At 42.4% G+C, this 20,441-nt stretch overlaps 1 protein-coding gene across 1 annotated transcript in view; it reads left to right on the top strand.

Annotated features, from left to right (window-relative positions):
- Positions 1 to 20,441, top strand: part of Dnah9 (dynein axonemal heavy chain 9) — a 341,793-nt gene that overhangs the window by 51,339 nt on the left and 270,013 nt on the right. The window contains 6 exon segments of the mRNA XM_028869363.2: positions 904 to 1,030; positions 3,944 to 4,199; positions 4,928 to 5,169; positions 9,229 to 9,364; positions 12,998 to 13,194; positions 13,287 to 13,711. Of these exon segments, the coding sequence (XP_028725196.1) occupies positions 904 to 1,030; positions 3,944 to 4,199; positions 4,928 to 5,169; positions 9,229 to 9,364; positions 12,998 to 13,194; positions 13,287 to 13,711 (1,383 nt within the window).

Raw genomic sequence — 20,441 nt, 5'->3', positions numbered from 1 at the left:
GGAGCCCACACATCTACCCTTTTACTCTGTACGTATCTTAAGTGTGTCTTCTCTTCCTTGTCTCCACCACTGGACTCTTCTCAAAAGACTAGATCCACTCCAGCCTGAGCTACCGCAGTGGCTTCCTGACAGTGCTCCCTGCCTCCATATTTGTGTCTCTTGGTGGTCAAATCCAATAATGTCACCATATCCCCAACAACTAAAAACCTCTCAGAGGTTCCCATTGTCCCCCAAGCCTTCCTTCCACCTGAACCCTCCATGTTTGGTTTCCAGTTCAGTCAGGCTTTCTCACCTCCACACCTCACCACTGCCTTTTGATGGGGATCACCACTCTGCCTCTGCTCAGCCATGAGATTGAATAGAGAATTGCTCCATCCCATCATCTCCCCCATGAGGCTTCCATATCCTCCTCCAGCTCCTCATTTCTACCATCAGATGCCTGACACCCACTATAACTCTCTAAGATTGATTTTGCTGCACTGTATTATGGTAATCTTCCTGTGGTCCCCACCATTAGTTCTATTTATCTTGAGTTATTAATTCATTGATTTATTCTCCAAGCTCAGTACATGGCATGTGTCAGGTCAATGTGTGATGATTGAAAAATGAATTCCATGCGCTCCTTGAAGGTTAGTGGGAGAGCCGTTGTTACCAATATCTTCTCTCTATGTCTCTGGAGCTAATCATGACTTTCCATCTCACCTCCAAAGATCATATGGAATCTTCTTATTCTCCTCTGATTGCAGTGGTACCTGCAGTCAGACCAGTGGGTGCCTGAAGGTGTTGACTCATCCTGGCTGGATCAGACACTGGTTGCTTCTCCAATTTGTATTACAGAGGAGAACCAGGATCTGGAGGTTTGCAGGGTGTTTATGAGGTGGCTGTTGTCTCTGATTGCTGCAGGTATGAGAGAAGACTTTATGAGGACTGGTGTCAGACGGTATCTGAGAAGTCACAGTACAATCTCTCCCTTCCACTTCTGCATCGTGACCCCAACACAAAACAACTCTCTGTCAACTTTAGCCCACAGGTCAGCTGGGTGACAGCAACTTCCATTGGGGTTCAAGAAGCACTCACTTAACTGCTGATTTCAAGGGTCAAGAGGCTTTTTAAAAGAATTTCAAAAACTACTTAAAAGAACTCATGCCCTGCACTTTCTTGTGTATATGTGGAATGAATCCTCAGTTGTAGTATTTTCATAAGTTATCCATGTTCATGATCTTTCTCTATGGTTGACCAATGTATTTGATTTTGCACAACAGGGAATCAGATGTGAGTTGCATAATGACAGAGATACTTCCTCAGAAATACATTGCTAAATGACTTTGCCATTGTGAAAGCATCATAAAGTGTGTATACAAGTGAAGAAAGCTATGATGTTACTATATAATGTGAACTTATGGGGCTGTGGTTGTATATGCTCTGTCAATGACCAAGTCATCATTATATGCTCTTGAGTGCATTGTGAAGTATCTTTGCTCATTTAGTACTAAACCTTTATAACCTACCTCAAACACTTGCTTCTTATTGTTTGTTTGGTTGGTTGGTTTGGTTTTTCGAGACAGGGTTTCTCTGTGCAGCTTTGCACCTTTCCTGGAACTCACTCTGTAGCCCAGGCTGGCCTCGAACTCACAGAGATCCGCCTGCCTCTGCCTCCTGAGTACTGGGATTAAAGGCATGCGCCACCACCGCCCAGCCAAATGTTTACTCCTTGGGCAGGGTCTGAAGTACATGTTAGAGTTGTCACTAAGACCGTGATATGGCTTTGTTCTGTCTTCAAGGAACCCACAATCTAGCTGAGAATCAGAGTCTCAATATGTAAAAATCTGTCTTACTAGACAGCATACGAAAAATCCCAAAGAAAGGTCCTGCAGGGAAAGACCTGATCAAAGGTTCTCAACTAAGGGTGATTTCATCCCCTTGACAACATTATGTTTTATAAAACTTGGAGGGGCAATGAGTACCAACTAATGGGTCCATGTTGGAGATGTCACTCATGCTACCTAAAGCACATTCACATTTTGACACTTAATGAAGATTATCGTCTTGTCCTCCAGAAAGACAGAACTTGGTCCTTCTCCTGTCAATAAGACACATTCTGTTTCTTAATGTAGTTTCCAGACTATTGATTCAAAAGCAGCTCCTCATCAATGTGCATACATTTGATTACTGGTAAAGGTAGGCATCTAGCATGTTCTCATTGTGACTTTGTATTTCTTGTGAATGGCTTGTTCTTTTTTTGTATACATCTATGAACCATTCTTTAGTAGAAGTATTCTCCTTTCCTGGTAATTTGTTAGGGTATTTGGGGAATAGTTCCCAGATAATGAGAAATAAAGAAAGTTGAGGGTGGTGGTACCTGTAATCCTAGCACTCAGGAGGTAGAAGAAAGGGGATTAATAGTTCAAAGCTATCCTCAGCTATGTAGAGGGTTGGTGGTCAGCCTAGACTCCGTGAGACTACCTATCTCTGTCTGTTTATCTATCTATCTATCTATCTATCTATCTATCTATCTATCTATCTATCTATCTATCTATCTATCTATCTATCTACCTACCTATCTAATCTTCAGATATTGCTCTAGCTTGTCATTTTATTGCCTGTCTCATATTTTATGCATATAGTTTTATGTCTTATGTTGTGGTTTTGTTTAGAACAGTCTGCCCTACCTCATATATTTTGCTTTTGATTTTTACATTGAAGATTTTAATATTCATCTTGATCATGCTTCAAAGTAAATAGGAAACAGAGTTCATTTTCCCAATGAATAGCTAGTTTGCCCTGCTCTCAATAGGGCTGGCTGGTGCTCTCAGTAGGGCTGGCTGGTGCTCTCAGTAGGGCTGGCTGGTGCTCTCAGTAGGGCTGGCTGGTGTTCTCAGTAGGACTGGCTGGTGTTCTCAGTAGGACTGGCTGGTGTTCTCAGTAGGGCTGGCTGGTACTCTCAGTTTGGGCTGGCTGGTGCTCTCAGTAGGGCTGACTGGTGCTCTCCGTAGGGCTGGCTGGTACTTGCAGTTGGGCTGGCTGATACTCTCAATAGGGTTGGCTGATACTCTTGGTAGAACAGCTGTTACTCTCAGTAGGACTGGCTGTTACTCTCAGTAGAGCTGGCTAGTGCTCTCAGTAGGGCTGGCTGGTACTCTCAGTAGGCCTGGCTAGTACTCTTCTCAGTAGGGCTGGCTGGAGGTCAGCAGTGAAGAGCCAAGCTAGTGGCTGGTGCTTTTATCTGAGGAGGTGGGGAGGACTTCGAGCTCTGTACCTGTTTTGTCCCCTGTGCTCATATCCTGTCAGGACCTCTCTGTGTTTCCTAAGGTCTCGTCTTCTGGGCTTTTCATTTTTGCATTTCCAATAAACCTAGGGGCTCACAGAAGTTCAGGGGACCTGGGTGACTGCTTTCCTCGACTCCTAGTGTATTAGAATACAAGAAATATCAGATCAGGGTAACAGAAGTTCTGGGCTATTCTATCTGAGTCCATGTGACAGCCTTGGCATGGGCTTCTCTCAACCTGAGTAGCTTCTCTGTGGGTGTATGCATGACGAAAATACCGAAGTTTAGATGTTTAATCTCTGCATGCCTGTGGGGTATTCAAGCAGGCGATCCATCCCCAGGTGGCTGGCTGGTAGCAGGGCCTCTTCTCAGTAGCCACATACTCCGAGCTCAGGAAGCAGAGGCCTCTCCCTGTGGCCAGTGACTCCTTTCTCAGTGTCTCCTCTTCTTGCTCTTCCATTTTACACTTCTGGTCATCTTGCCATCCTCCAAGTTATCTTCCTTCTGAACACTTACTCTTCCTTCCCTGAAGCTGTATGCCAGGAACTGATGGGAACAGACGTTAACAAGAGGCCCAAGGCCTGTAGGCCCTGGAAATTCTTGGGTCCTTCCTGGACGCGGCTGCTTTCTTCTTGCTGACCCTGAGCAAATGCCACTTGTGTTTGCCTCTTCCCTCAGCTGATATCAGTGTTGAAAGAAATGAGCTATCTTCAGCCCACTGAAGTGAAACGTGTTCCCGAGACAGCGGCAACCATGTTCTCCTCCAGGGAATTCTATCGGCAGCTCGTGGCCAACTTGGAGATGATGGCAAATTGGTACAACAAGGTTATGAAAACTCTGCTTGAGGTGGAATTTCCACTCGTAGAGGAAGAACTGCAAAATATTGATCTCCGTCTGAGAGCTGCAGAGGAGACACTGAGCTGGAAAACAGAAGGTAACAGAGAACAATCTTCAGTCAGAAGAGAATGTGAGAGGACCCAATGAAGTTAAAAAATCCTTTACTACCCACTCATAACCTGATTTGAGTTGGAAACACAAACCCGGCCTCTTTTCAGATACATTTGTTGGGGGAGCAATATATACAACCCAAATCATGTAAGACTGGCCATGATTTTTAAATCCATTATAAAGTTTAATCTGAAGTGCAAAAAAATTATAGAACAGGGAAGACAATTAAAATCAAGGTCCCCAGAAAACTTAGAGTTCAAAAAGAAGATCATAGTTAACTGGTGAAATCCTTAGAATATTCCATTAAACATGTTAGGACTTTACCCAATATATGAAAAGGAATAGCATTTTCAACACACAGCACTTTGCAAATTATTATAATCAAAATGTGATTAGTTCAAATACAATAATCAAATTTCTCTGGTATTCCCTAGCAACTATGATAATCCCTATGTGCATGATAGCTAAGTACCTTCTTGTTTGTCTTACTGTATAAATCAGAATTATGGGAAGGGTTGGCTTTTTGATACAACCAGGAAGGAATGAACTCTGCTGGTAGTGAAGTAACCTGAAAAAGAAAAGGTTACTTCAGAAAAACCAGAAAAGTCTCCTAAAGCCTACAGGCATAAACTCCCATCATTCATAGCACACAGCCCTTCAGCTTGGCCACCACCATATGCCATTTCAGTTAATTCTCTTTCTTTTGGGGAGCAGGCACTTGGGATTATGTCATGCAAATAACCAATAGCATTCGTGACCTGGAACAAAGAATTCAGAAGACAAAAGACAACGTAGAAGAGATTCAGAACATCATGAAAACATGGGTGTCACCAATATTTAAGAGAAAAGATGGGAAAAAAGAATGTCCCCTTTCTCTGGATGATCAGCAGGATCGCATGGAAAAATATTACAGCCTCATCAGGGAATCTGGCCTTAAGATTCACACTCTTGTTCAGGTAACAACCAGCTTCTTATACACAGTACCAAGAAGGGCATTTGAATGCTAAAAAGGAATCTGTGCATTAGAATAATCAATAGATGCTGTGTCTTCTGCAGGCAAGAATAAAACTTAAACAGTAAAATAACTAGAGCTAACAGATAACAGGAGCCCCAAATCAATGTGTCAGTATCAACACTGTCAAAATTAACTCACGTCTTACCCCTAAACCCTCAAACTAGAAGGAGATGGCAAAGCAGAATCCTAAATCATCCACTGTGCTAACCAGGCCCATGCAGCCTGGTGTGGCTTTACCGCATTATCCTTATGACCTATCTTTAAAGAGCTCTGAGAGATAAGAGAGTGCCATGGCATCCCTGTCTTTGATCAGAAAAAGAAAGAATTCACAGTGCCACAGCTCATACAGCAAGGCTTTTTGTCCTGTGGTGTGGCCAGGACAGCCTCATGTTCCCCCATCAACAACTAAAGCTTCTCTGTGAATATTGGAATATAAATGGCCACCCACCCCAACCCTACTGAAAAAGTCATGGACATTGACAGGTTGACTCATGTCAGGAATACATCACCATTTTACAAAGGTTCTGGTTGAGACACAATTAAGATGTCCAGACATGAATGCTAATGATGACCAGTTAAATGAAGGAGATAATTGCCTAAATTATGCCATTTAAGGATAAACATTCTTACTTTATTTTTTTTTATATCTTTTGGTCCCAGATTTAGTAATTTTAGGATGTATTCATTTATCTTTTTTAAATAGACTGCTGGAATAGAAATTTAGGGTCTTGATGTTAGAACTCTCTTTCTTCCTTTGATGATAGCCCTTTGGCAGTGTGTTGGTTCCAAGCCACAGTCCTAACCCGCCTCACCTCACCATTCACTTCAGTGTTTCCCCTGGGCCACTTTGTTAACCCATTGGTCATTTCAGAGTATGTTTTCTAACCTCCTTACATCTGGGGCTTCTCTGCATATCTTAATGGAATTTTCACTCTGTGGTCAGAGAGATGCTCAGAATTAACTGAGACTTGTTCTACATTCCAACCTACAGTCTGTCTGTGCTTCTGTTGTTGGGTATGGCATTCTTTGAATTAGAGATGTAATGGTACTGTCAGGAGCTCCAGAATGCCTTCTGGCCTTGTTGATCTATCTGTTCAATCAACTGGAGGTGGACTATTAAAATCTCTGTGATTGCCTGGGTGGTGGTGGTGGTGGTGGTGGTGGTGGTGGTGGTGGTGGTGGTGGTGGTGGTGGTGGTGGTGGTGGTGGTGGCACACGCCTTTAATCCCAGCACTCGGGAAGCAGAGCCAGGCAGATCTCTGTGAGTTCGAGGCCAGCCTGGGCTACCAAGTGAGTTCCAGGAAAGGCACAAAGTTACATAGAGAAACCCTGTCTTGAAAAACAAACAAACAAACAAAATCTCTGTGATTTTAGATGTGTCCATTTAATCCTTTAGTCCTGTCAAATTTTTCATCACGGGTAGGAGCTCTGTTGGCACAAGCTCACTTATAATTTACAATTATCATAACTCCCTGATGGACTGACTGAACCATCATGGTGAAAGTCCCTCTTGATGTCCAATAATACTCCTTCATCTTGAAGTCTGCCTTCTTCTGATAATAATGTAACTTTTCCTTCCCAATTCATTATTTCTATTATTTTAGCATTATCCATCTTCCCACACTTCTACCTTCAACCTATTGATTTCTCTATATTCAAAAATGTCCCCTTTGTAACCAGTATACAGTAGAAGCAGTTATAATTTCTTAGATTTTTAAAAATTATGTGTGTATGTGTATGTCTGTTGTTATATTTACCAGTTAGTGCAGGTGCCCATGGCGTCTAGAAGTAGCACCGGGTCCCAAATGCTGAAGTTACAAGTGGTTGTGAGCCATCTGACATGGATGCTGAGAAGCTAATTTGGGTCTTCTATGAGAATTGTGTGTGCCCTTAACTGTTGAGCTGTCTTTCTCAGTCCAAGAAATGTGTTCCTATCAGTAACAATTCTACTTTTTAATTGGAATCCTTGGATTGTTTAGTGCAAGATAGGATATAATGGTCTCTATTTCTGCTGTGTTCCTATTTCTTTTATTTCTTTCTACCCCTCTGCTTTTCTGTGTCCATGACCTTATGGATTCACATGTAATTTTCGGCATCCAATTGATAGCTCAGTTGCTGTTCCAGCTTTTACATGATGGCCTTCCATTTCTAGGAGCTGATTGAGGTTTCAACTCAGTTTTATCCTGAGAAGTAGAGACTTTGGAAAGGGCAGGCCTACTCAGCCCTTCCCCCTTATGATGGTTAGCTTGGCTGGTCCACTTGACACAATGTACATTCACCTAGGTAGAAAGTTTCAAGGAGAAATTATCTCAGGTTGGCCTCTGAGCAAGCATGTGAGCAATTTTGTTCAAGTGGTTGTTTGAGCCCACCCTGAACATGAGTGGTTCAAGTTTGACAGGCTGGATCCTGGACCATATGAGCCTGTGAGAGCAAGTTGAGCACTTTCACTGCATACAGAATCCTGTGCAGTCTTGTTTTATTTCATATGTTGTGGCTTGGCTTTCATGCCCACACTGTGTTCCAAAAGAAGCAAGCCTTAATTGTATCTTTGTTTTCTCTGGGATATATTGCCTCTTTTCAAGTTGCTTTTAATAGATGGCTGCTTAATCCTTTCTCAGTTTTCAATTTGGCTATGATGTGCCTGAGTGGCTCTTCATTGCTCTCACCCCACTTGGAGTTTACAAGATCTTTGGATCTTCTTTTTACCAGATTTGAGAAGATATTTTGCTTTCCTTAGTTGTTTCGATTTAATTTTGTTATTATTTCCTTAGTTGTTTTGTTTTGAGGGTCTCCCTATTTAATCCAGACTGGCCTTGAAGTCATAATCCTCCTCTCTCAGCCTACTGAGAATTAGGATTGCAGGTGTATGCAAAACATACTTGGATTACTTGTTCATTGTTTGTTTTACAACTACAATGGTCTTGTCTAACCCAAAATCTACTCCATTTTCTAAGCCTGACTTTTTTTTGTGTGAAACAGAAGTTTGTCACATAAAATAAGCCTAACCGTTACTTAGTGTAGAAACATACATCTTAACACCTGCAAGCCACTGCACATCATCACGTATTACAATTTGCATAATGATAGGCTTAGAGTCATTAAGAAAACCTTAAATCTACTTAGGATGTAAAGGCGTTGGTAATGCATCTTAAAAATTTTAGAGTCGTGTCACTTAAAAGCAGGATCGTGAAATCATTAAGCTCCAGCAGGATCTGTAATGTGGCAGTGTTTCCTAAAGGAATAAGTGTGAGCCATTTAAGAGAGTCACCTCCCCGGGCTACCTACTGCCTTCTCTGAAAACATCAGCTCCCTGGAAAGAGGCTGTAAAGTCTTAATGAAAATGATGAAAAGCAGATGGATGTCTGTGCTGAGCATCATTGAACACTTAGGTTTCCTTTCCTTGATGTCCAAACCTTGTTACCATGGTGATACTCAGGGTACCCTAGGTCGAGAAAAGAGAAAGGGGAGAGAGAAAGGAGAGAGAGAGAGAGAGAGAGAGAGAGAGAGAGAGAGAGAGAGAGAAGATTTCTTGTATAGTTTGTTTTCTAAATTACTCAGTGTGATGATGTAAGGCCTTTAATCAATATCAAATGCCAACCATAGGGCACAGCCCATTTCTAAGGATTATCCAGGAAATGCTTTGCAGCCCTGAATTCTAGTCATCCTTCTGCCTACCCCACCTCCTCCTCTGATGCTCTCCCTCAGCAGTATGAGCAGTGAGAGTTGGCAAAGTACACATGTGCTGCATTCCTCCTGAGAATCGAGCCAGATCCTATCCTCCATCCTCAGGGGACAGACAAGACCCCAATCTCCTTCACTGAACTGATTTTATGTTCCTCTTAATCAGTGGCTTCCCCATTTGACAGAACAGACTGTGAGGACATGCAACTGCAAACTCTTTGCAGAGAGCTTTGTTTGTGTGTGTTCCTATTGGCAATGATTTTGCCGGTTCTCCTGTGTTGTTAAATATGGCTTACACCCTTTCTTATTTCTCTTGTAGGAAAACCTGGTTCTGTTTGCAGCAGACCCAGCATCTGGCATCTGGAAGACTTATGTTAACTACATTGATTCCATGTTGTTGGATGGATTCTTTCTGGCCATCGAGTGCTCTCTCAAATATCTACTGGAAAACACTGGTGACTATCAACGGATTGCAATGGGCCATGACTGGGCAGATAGCAGCAGCATCCAGTGCTGTATTAAAGTGAAGTGTAGTTGAGGTTTGCCAAAGTGCTGGGGTATTTTATAAGTGATACAGAGTAAACTAGCAAAGGGTGGTGCAAAAGAAAAACAACTGTGACTCAAATGTCACAGGACACACCAGGCTGTAAGATCATAAGGACCATAGCAAAATCAAAATGACTACTCCATCAAACTCAAGGTTCAGGAGAGAAGTGGCTGAAGCTGGAGCCATGGGAAATGGCTCCTAAGGACAGCTTCCTCTACAGTTGACTTGTGGGCAGATGGGGGGATGTCCTGTGCCTTCAAGCTTCACATGTTCTAGCTCTGTGATTTTTGGGGAACACAGAGGGTTTGAAGTTACCAGGCAAAGTGGGGGAAAAAACAGAATGATGTCTGTAAAAGAGACAAGAAGCAAGGGAGAAAAAAGCTCTCAGAAGGAAGAGAAATGTTAAGAAGGTAACAAGCCATCTCTGAAGCTATTAGAAATAGGTAAAGACTTTGAATTAGGGTGGACAAACTGGGGTAAGGTGAACAGAGTAAAAAAACCTTATAACAGCTCACCTTGGCTAGTAAATGGTGAGTTAGAAAGGGCAGAAGAGTTCAAGATTAAAAATTAGACTTTCACATTCTGGTAGATTCTGGGTTGCCTAGCAAAGGTTGTATTGAAGAGTGAGTCAAAGTACACCAGCAAAGGAATATTTTGAAGGCAGAGGATCAAAATGAGATGGGTGTTTAATGTCAGCTCTAACAAGTACAGAGATCATATCAGCTAGCCAACAAGAATCCTGATACCCAGCCTGTGAGAGCAGAGACCCATGTTGAGGATGCAGACCAGAGCTGTGCTCAGCTCAGCACAGCTGCAAAAGTCAACTCCATGTCATTGTTAGCTGGACAGGCTGGGATGTAGAGTGTTGCCTCTGCCTGTAGGGAGCAGGGCTGCCCCAAATGAAAGAAGTACGGCAATGCACTCTGGGAGGTTAGTTTCTAGAGCCTGGGGCATAGAACATGGATGCTGAAACCTAAGATCTACCCCTTAGCTACCAACATGAGTGTTCTCTCCTTATTGGATGGGACAGACTTCTGATGCTGGAAGTTTGGGCAGCCTCCCACTAAACCCTTGCCTAGACCTAGGATGATGCCACTGCCACTTTAGGGACAGTGCCCACAGATGACATCTCAGGTTGGTGACTCTACCCTTGCCTAGTTGCTATCTGACTGTTGATATGGAATGACCTGATGTGCTGCTTGCCCTCTGATGGAAGAAACTAAAGGATGGAGAGTAGCTGCCAGTGTTTCTCCAAGATTACCAACTTAATAATCCCTTCACGAAGACCAGAAAACAGAGGAATACCTTTTATTCAAAATATGGTCCTTCCAAATTCTTTGAGTGGTGAATATTTTATAACAGCACATGGGCTTTACCACTGAGGCATTATAGGTAAAATGTAAGCCCAGGTATGCTGGTGCACACTTGTAATCCTAGCATCTGGGAAGCTGAAGCAGGAGAAACACAAGTTTGAGGCCAGCAGGGGCTACAGAGTAAATTCCAGGCCAACTGGGCTACATAGAAGGACCCTGTCTCAAAACAAAACAAAACAAAAAACATGTTTTCACAGATAAAGACACTAGATTTGTCCTGTTGGGTCCATTTTTGCCTCCCTGGGTTGGGTCAAGCCTATATATCTCTATGGATTTTTTTTAATCATATCTGCTCAAATTTTCATAAATAAGAAATTACATGCTACCTACACCACCAAGAATCACCTGGTAGAGCTTACCTGCTAAAGGACTGGTTTGTACCTCCATTGAGGAAGTGGGGCACTTTTCCTCCTGTCATAATGATGTCTGCATTTTATTTTTATATAATTATAATCCATATAATAATATAATATATATTATAATCCCAATGTAGGGATTTTGTTTTTATGTTAGCCTGTGTGGCGAAAAGTCCAGTAGCTTTCAAATATTCTTCTTTAAAATCTTGTAAGTGCTGTAAATAAACCACATGCAGCTTTTTCTACTGTAAGACATATGATGTTTTACAGTAATGTGCAATGTGCAGTGACAGCACTTTGAATACCCTGACTGAAAAAAAAAATCTGAAATCCAAATGCTTCTGAGCTACTAACCAAGCTCTAAAAGTTTTGGCTTTCGTGCCATTTGAGACTTGGAATAAGAGTGTCCCGTGAGCAGACTATGCTGTTAGTCTAACTCACCTGAAGTCCTTCTAGTGCTGAGCATTTCAGGCAGGTGATGCCCACCCTACTTAAAGATGAATTCCACAGGATTGTGTTGCTGTTTGTGTTGTTGTTGCTGCTGTTGTTTTCCTGGCTCTCCCCAGACATCAAGCCTGTGAGACTCTTGGCAAACTTCTCTCCCTTAGGTTAAAATGCACTTGTTGAGACCCTCCTGCATCCCACAGTCCATACTCATTATTAGATCTCTGTGGTTTTCAAGTAAAATCTTAATCTTACGTGGGATCTTTGAGGACCCTGTAGTTTTTAGTTAAAGTGAATGGCCAAGCTATGGTAACTAAAGCTCCATCCAAAATGGGATGTAAGGGATAAAGAAGCCCACCCCACCCCAAGTAATAGTCCATGAGAAGGGCTGTTTTGTGGCAGGTTGCTCTTATTCTATAGCTCTGCCATTCTCTAGGGCTTGGACTCATTCTATGGTTGAGTCATGTCACAGCCAAGCTATAGTCTGTGAGAAGGAAGAAGGAATGTGTAGGAAAGGATCGCCTGAACCCTGGTGTCCCTTTCCATCTTCCCCTAGTCACAATATTACACATAACTCCGTGTAGAGCTGAGGAAGTTGGTCACACACCCAGCTTGAGCTCTTTTGCTAGGAATAGAAGGGTGGTGGTTCAGTCAGGAGACTCTTTGGCCCACACTATCCATCACACAACACTCTCCCACTTATTTTCTACTCTCAAAAGATGCACAATTGTCAGTGATTACCGGTAAAACTTTAAGTATTTATCTTATACATTGAACACAGTGCTTCATGTTATATTTTGACTTAAATCTAACAAGGCAACTTCATCTAGCAAGTAATCAGGAATCTGTAAATTATTTATGTTGTTTTTAAAATTTTTATCACTGCAAGACTGCAGAATTAAAGTGATCCCCATGTTTATAGAAAAGGAACAGAAAATTTAGGGTTGTGACTTTTTCTTTACTGTGTGACTGTGGGCAGGCATACCCCACTCATGAAATAGATAAAGGTGGGATTGTATGGTTGACTACTCGGGCTCTTCTTTAGAAGCAGCATCACCCTAAGAGGCAGTGGAGAATGTAGAAGGAAACTGGCTTGGGTTGGTCGGTCACTGGAGTGTGCTCTTCAAGGACAACAAAGTAAATATCCTGTGATACCCAAGAGAGCCCCACACAAAAACCAGGGTTTATTCAGAATGTCAGCAGTTCCCTGTGGAGACACACTACTACAGGACTGCCCCCTCCCGCTTTCAGGCAAAATTTACATTGTCAGTTGCCTGCATTCTAAAGAAATGCTTGAGTCCAGGATTTAGGAGATGGTGCCTTACCCACTTTCCCCACTCACCGTCATTCTGTCGCTTTATTTTCCAGAGTGTAAGGCTGGAATCACCCCAATATTTGAAGCACAGCTCAGCCTTGTCCCTCCAGAACTAATTTTCCATCCATCTCTGGACTCTGGAGTGAAGGGGGGCTTGTGTGACATTGTTGAGCGTCTCCTCAGCAGCATTTTTGCAATACCATCTCTGGTACCTCGGCTATCCCCACACAGTGGCTCTACTCACTATCAGGTACTGGACTTGCAAACATCTGCCTTCCTCCACATCTGGAAGATCTCACTAAGCACAGGTATAATCTCCCTGCTGTTGTCTCACTCCCCCAGGGTGACCTGGAGGACATGGCTGACTTAGCCAGCCTACGGAGCATGGTCATGGAGAGGGTGCAGAGTATGATGACCCTCTGCTGTGGCTATCGGAATACCTTCAGCCAGTATGCTTACCTGTACGTGGAGGACAGGAAGGAGATTCTTGGTCAGTTTCTGCTCTATGGGCATGTCCTCACACCTGAGGAGATAGAAGCCCATGCAGAAGATGGCATCCCAGAGAATCCACCCCTCCTCCATCACTTTAAAGTTCAGATAGACTCCTATGAAAAGCTCTATGAAGAGGTGGTCAGCCTGGAGCCCACCAAAGTGTTTGACGGCTGGATGCAGGTTGATGTGCGGCCCTTCAAGGCATCTCTGTTGAACATAATAAAGAAGTGGAGCCTCATGTTCAAGCAGCATCTTGTTGACTATGTCACTAACAGGTAACACCATCGTCCTAGCTACCTACTAGCATCCAAGGCTGCAGGGATGTCATGCTTGGAATCCTCTTTGTATCTTTCCCCACTGATTGATTGATTAAATTAAACAGCTTTTGACATTTTTAGTCTCTCTGACATCATGATAATTTCAGCCCTGTCCCTCCCTTCATTCGCCAGATAATGGTCTGTATTATTTTTCTTTTATTATTATTATTATTATTATTATTATTATTATTATATTATATTATTATGAGATTTTCTATTCATTTTACATACCAACCATAGGTTCCCCTCTTCTCCCTCCTCCTGCCCCCCATCCTTCTCCCCTAACCCCCATTCCCACCTCCTCCAAGGCAAGGTCTCCAGTGGGGAGTCAGCAGAGCCTGGTACATTCAGTTAAGGCAGGCCCAAGCCCCTCCTCCCTGCACCAAAGCTGCACAAAGTGTTCCACCATAGGCACTGGGTTTCAAAAAGCCAGCTTATGTACCAGGGATGGGTCCCAGTTCCACTGCCTGCCTGGCAGCCCCCTAAATAGTTCAAGAACAATTGTCTTGCCTATCCAGAGGGCCTAGCCCAGTACCATGGGGGCTCCTCAGCTATTGGTCCACAGTTCATGCATTTTCCACTAGGTCTGTGTTATTTTTCACTTGGTGCTCAGGGGTGAGAGGCAGCTAGTAAGTGGTAAATAACGTTAGAGACCATAGTCACAGATCCACACCCCTCACAATTCTGACTGTGACATCTAAGCCTTGGAGGCAGAGGGGGTCTAATTTTATTTTAGATTTTATTTCTCACCACTTCCAACTTGTTCTAAATGCTCCGGCTGTGCAACATGGGAGTCATTAAAGGCTCAGGCTCCTGTGTGACTCTCTGCGCCATCTGATCCACGTCAGACATAGACCCTAAAGGTCTGTCTGTCCAAAGACCCAGACTACCTAGCACTGTATCCTCCAATCTGGATCACTATTCTCTGCATGGGTGATTGAATTGATTGACAGTCCCCTGGTCACTCCATCTTAGTCATTATCCCGAGAATCTCACAGCCATCGCCACTCCCAGCCTTGAGGAGTGTGTATGTGCTGAGAGGTTACAACCACTCTGTCCAGTAATCACCCTTGGTGTGTCAGATGACCTTGCAAGGGAGCCAGCCTGGCCCCGTTCCTGCATTCTGGGCTGACTTGATTCTGCTCAGTGCTGAAGCTGCCCCAATCCGTGGCCTAGAACAGTGAGCAAAAATGAGAAAGCAAGACTGAGACCCACCTAACAGAAGTCCAAGAGATTGCCAGGGTGGTGCTTCAGCACTGTACAAAAGCCTTGCAAAGGACAGGGGGGGTGGTTTGCACAGGTCACCAGGGTTCCTTTGGAAGCAGCAGCTAGTGTCAGTACATTTGGGAAAGCTTTTGCTCACCAAGGAGGTGGAGGCCAGAGGGAGAACGGCTGGTGGGTGGCTGGTGGGTTGCTCCTGGAAGAAGCAACATGAGGGGAAGGCTTTGTGGTCCTCCACTGGCAGGCCTGGTAACCCATAGACACTGGGCACCATTTAGAATGTACAGTTTATTTTTTTGTTAGTGTTCCCTGCTGTTACCTACTGCTAGCCAGCCACTTCCCCGCCATTTCTCCCCAGCATCACGATCTCCACTGAAGTGACTTCTGTCAGACAGTACCAGCTGCCGCTCCTCCTTGCTGAAGCCACCTACTAGACTCTTACTCATCATCACCCTCCTCACCATCCGGCTCGTGTCCTTTCCTATCACCCTAGTGACCTCACACACCCACCGAGTCTCCAGAACACCTGATATGTTTTGTTGACTCTGGCATGCCCCATTTCTCTGCCATATGACTACACCTGATTGTATGCTTTGCTCTCAGTAGGGGAGGGGAAGATGGGAAGTAATTGTTCTCTATGCAAAAGCTCAGGTGTAAGCATTCCGTTTTCTGACCACACCTGGTGGTACCTTTCCACCTCACTGACTTGGCAGCACCACAGGGCAGAATTCTTCAGACCAATCAGAATTTCCAGCCCATTGATTCCACCACCTTCTCAGTATCTGTCAGTTCACCATCGCTTCTCACTCCTACCCTGAGAAGTCTTGACTCTATTTAAATCTCCACATCTGCACCTGAGCAGTTGATCTTGGCTGAAGCCAAAACAAACGGTTCTTCCGATCAGCCCCATATTCAGATACATCAAGTTCCTGCTCGTAGACATGCCCTCCAAGTGCCTTCGTATGTTCTCTGGTGCTTCCATCTCTCCCAGACTCCCTTGCCTTTGTTCTCCACAAACTCTGGTTTGCCAGTATCAGCAGTGATGCTGTAAGTAGTGTTCCATGCATATCATTATATGCACGGACAGGCATTCCTTCAGGATATCTACATATGGGCAGAGTAGCTGGGTCAAGTGTAGGTCATCTGTGGTAAGCCTGCTCCAAGGTAGAGACTAGCCTTGTGTAAGAGTTGCTGTGTCCCAGCATCCTTGGTGCCTCTTGGTCCCAGGAGACTGTTTTATCCTGGCCTCCTCAGGGGGAGTTTCATAGTGTTTCACGGAGCTGAGCACATCACATTACTTTGATCAGGAATAAGGTGGCTCATCTTTTATGTCTTGGGCAAATGTTTTCTTTCTGTGCTGTTCTTACCTTACCTTCCCTTTCTTGTTGGACTTCATTCTGTATTGGTTACTATTTAAGCCTGACTCTCATATTTAAGCTGGAGGGACAGCTCAGTGGTGAAGAGCGCTGGGTGCTCTTGTAGAGGACCAGTGTTTGGTTTCCAGCTCACACATCGTGGTGGTTCACAATCACCTGTAACTCCAGTTCCGGGATTCTTCTTCTGGCCTCTGTTGGAACTACACGTGTGGTGCATATGTGTGTGTATATTCATAATGCTCATAACTCCTAACATAAACAAAACATTCATACACATAAATTAAAGATAAAATCTTTTTAGAAGTTATTAGTATATTCTACGTGTGATATTTTTCTAGTTTTATATAGATCACTGGTATACAACTGCCCAATATAGTCTCCAGTCTTGTAACCTATCTTTCCACTCCATTTATGGGCAGCCATCTGTATTCACATGGTCTACATGTATAGATGCAAACCACCACACATCAAAACTTTATTTTAAAAACTGCCTTTGAGCTGCACATGTACAGACATTGCCATTGTTCCTAAACAATACAGCATAACAACCATGTACACAGCATGCACATTGTATGAGGTAATCATGAATAACCTAGAGAGGGGTGATTTGAAGTACATGGGAAGTTTTGCATAGCGACAATGTAAATAACATACTTTTCTAAAGAAGGGATTTGGATGTCTATGGAATTTGATATCCACAGATGGTTCTGGAACCAGCACCGCACCATTTACACAGAAGGATGGCTTTGTTTATTGTACAGTTCCTAGATTCATCATAGCCAAATACATCTGTCTTCTCCATTGGGTTCTTTTTCTCTTGTCTTATTGAGTAAATTCTCTTTCTGCCTGGAGATCCCAAGAACTCTCTCTTATATTCTATTCCTAAAGTTTTAGAAATTCTCTCCCACATTAAGTAGTTCATTGCTTCAAGAATATGGCAAAACCTTAATCACTGTAGCTTTGTAAGAGATCTTGATATCTGGTGGGGTGGCTCTACACCCATTCAACCTTCACTGAAAATGTCTTGACAGTTCTTGGCCATTCTTTATATTGTCCTTCATTTTGTAAAAGAAAAGGGCCTTTGAGGTTTCTGACTGAACTTGTACTGACCATAAGTAAGTTTGGGAATTTTTATCTAGACAGCATTAAACATCCCTGTGTAAGCCTGTGATTTTTTTTCCCTTTCATGTCACTCTTATTTGCAAGAAAATTTTATAATTGTTACCTTTAAGTTAATTCACAGGTGGTTTTGTCAAGAATATTCTTCTGTATATTTTGGTTTCTAGTTCAAAATATTTTAAAATAATATTCTCTGTGAAAATAGAAATGTTTTTAATATATTGTTTTTTTTTTCAAGGCACCCTGCTAAATTACCTTATTAATCCTAATAAATGGTTTGTTGACTCTTTAGGGATTGCTATGTACATAGCCATACCTACAGATTTTATGATTTTCATTTCTTTCTCTTCAGTTATTGCTTATCTCGATTTCTTATCTTATGACACTGGATAGAACTTCCTGTTTACTGTTTGACACAGGAGTATTGACAGACACCCATGTCTTAAGCCTGACCTTACAAAGAATTTGACTACTGAGTTAGTTATATTTGTTATGAGAATATGAGGTGTGTGTGTGTGTGTGTGTGTGTGTGTGTGTGTGTGTGTGTAGAGTGTGTGGCATGGTGTATGTGAGAATGTGTGGTGTGTATGCTTGTGTATGAGTGTGCGTGTGGAATGATTGCGTGTGAGTATGGGGTGCATATATGGAGTGTATGCTTGTGTGTGTGTGTGTGTATAAATGTCTCTCTCTGTGTATAAATGTCTGTATGTGAGTATAGAGTGTGTGGCATGGTGTGTATGAGAATGTGTGGAGTGTGGTATGTGTGTATGAATGAGTGTGTGTAAGTGTGGTTGCATATGGGTATGTAAGAGCATGCAGTGTGATGTGTGGAGTATGATTTGTGTGTGTGTGTGTGTGTGTGTGTGTGTGTGTGTGTGTGTGTGTGTGAATCTTCCTGACTAGAGATCCTCTCCTTTTTCTAATTTGTTAAGAGTATTTAGTTTAAGTGCAAGCATAATTTTTCAAGTACTTTTTTAAGTATACCATGATAATTCTGTTTATTCCCTCAAAATATTCAGTCTTGAACATTATTGTTTTGAATTCTAATATCAAATCAACCTAGTGTTGCTGGGATCAACCCATCCAGAAGTGTCACAGTTTCCACTCTATCCATGGGTTGAACGTGTCTGCAGTCCTTTCTTTAGCGTTGCTTCCTGTATTGTGACCAACATTGGCCTCTTACTTGCCTTCTTCATAGCATCTTTGTCAGATTTTAGTTTTGAGAATTTGCCAGCTTCGTGAAACAAGCTAGGGTGCAATTCTGCTTGCTTATTCCCTGGGAGAGCTGTGTGATATTGGGATCCTTTGGTCTTGGAAGTTTGATGTAAATCGTTTGTAAAGGCAGTGGGGCTTGTAATTTTCTCTGCGTGAAGATTTTAAACTACAGTTTCTTTAATGGTTATAAAGATAGGACGATTTTCTTGTCATTACTAAGTCATACTTTCTATAAATGTATCCAACACACATTAGTCATTAGATTACTGTCATGAAATGTATAACTTCATCTTGTTTCATCTATTCCAGGCCTTTTCATTTCTATTGATTTTTGATTGCTCTCGTTAGCTCCTTTCCTGATTAGCCTTACAAAGAACTACCTCATACATTCATCAATTCTGTTGTTGTAATTTGACTTTTATTTCAGCAATTTATTATGTCATAGAAGTATTGTTTCCTTTGGGTTTATTTTATATTTTTTTTTGCTGACTTAAGATTAATGCTTCATTTATTTTGAGTTCACTGCCTTTTTGAATGCTAGCATTTTAAATCATACTTTCCCTTCTCTGTGGAGGTTTACCTACATTCCTGCCTTTACTATGTAATATTTTCATAACAATCTAGTTCTAAGCATATTTAACATTCATCTTAATGATATTTGTCCCAATTGCTCTGTGATTTACTTCTGGGTTGCTTTGTGATTTATATAATGGCAAGCTTCTGGAGCATGCTGATGACTGTCATATGAGCCACAGCCAGTTTTTCTTACTGGTGTGTGCACAGGTGAGGAGAGTATGTCCTGTAATGGGCATGGTCTTCTATGCCCCTGCTATTTGCTCAAGCTTGTTAACTGTTTCAGTGAAATCTGCTGTATCCTGCTTGCCTTTTTATTCTGCTTAATTCCGGATTGCTGAGTTCACTCTGCTCAAGTTTTTTGTCTTGAGGCTATCTGCACTCTCACTTTGTCCCATATTGTAAGGTTCTACAGCACTTGATCTGTCTTCCTGTAAACCAAACCTTTAACTGGACGCCAGAGACCTCCTTCACCCTGGCTCTGTCTGTTATAGTTAAGTCTGCTTTGTTGGACATTACCCACCACAGCTAAAGCGACTTCCCTCTGAGTACCATTTGCCTGGTGTATCTTATTATCCTTTGGCTTTCAACCTCCCCACACAATTACATTAGGAGAAAGTTTTATGATCAACATAACTGAATGTTTAAACTGCTTTTAGCATGCTCACCTTTAATAGCGGGCTTTGTTCACTCTACTCAATGGACTGTGTTTCAGTTTAAGTCTAGCATTTTATTGGGTATTATTTGTCTTATTTTTATAATCCTTTCTTCCTTGCTTTTGGGTTGAACATTTAATTTTCCATTTCTAAATTCCATTTTTCTCCTCTTCCAGCTTACATGCTGTACTATTATGCAGCTCTGAAGATTGTTTAACTAGCACTGTTAGGTAAATAAATACACCTGTATGGTCACTTTTCTCCAAACTAGTGCAGAAAGCAGGAAATAGAACTTGAGGTTAGAGTACTTGCTTAGCATGCACAATTCCCTGTGTTCCATACCCACACACATACCATGCACACTACATTACACTACACACACACACACACACACACACACACACACACACACACACACATAGGCAAAGGGGGGGAGAGAGAGGAGAATTTCATTCTATTATTCATTCACCAAAATATGTCATTTGGATCATTTTTCTAATATTCATTTAACTCCCTCACATTAGATTT

Source organism: Peromyscus leucopus, chromosome 8b (genome assembly GCF_004664715.2).
Source record: "Peromyscus leucopus breed LL Stock chromosome 8b, UCI_PerLeu_2.1, whole genome shotgun sequence".
NCBI lineage: Eukaryota > Metazoa > Chordata > Mammalia > Rodentia > Cricetidae > Peromyscus > Peromyscus leucopus.
The sequence above is the reverse complement of the archived record's forward strand: the minus strand, read 5'-3'. Positions and strand labels throughout refer to the sequence as shown.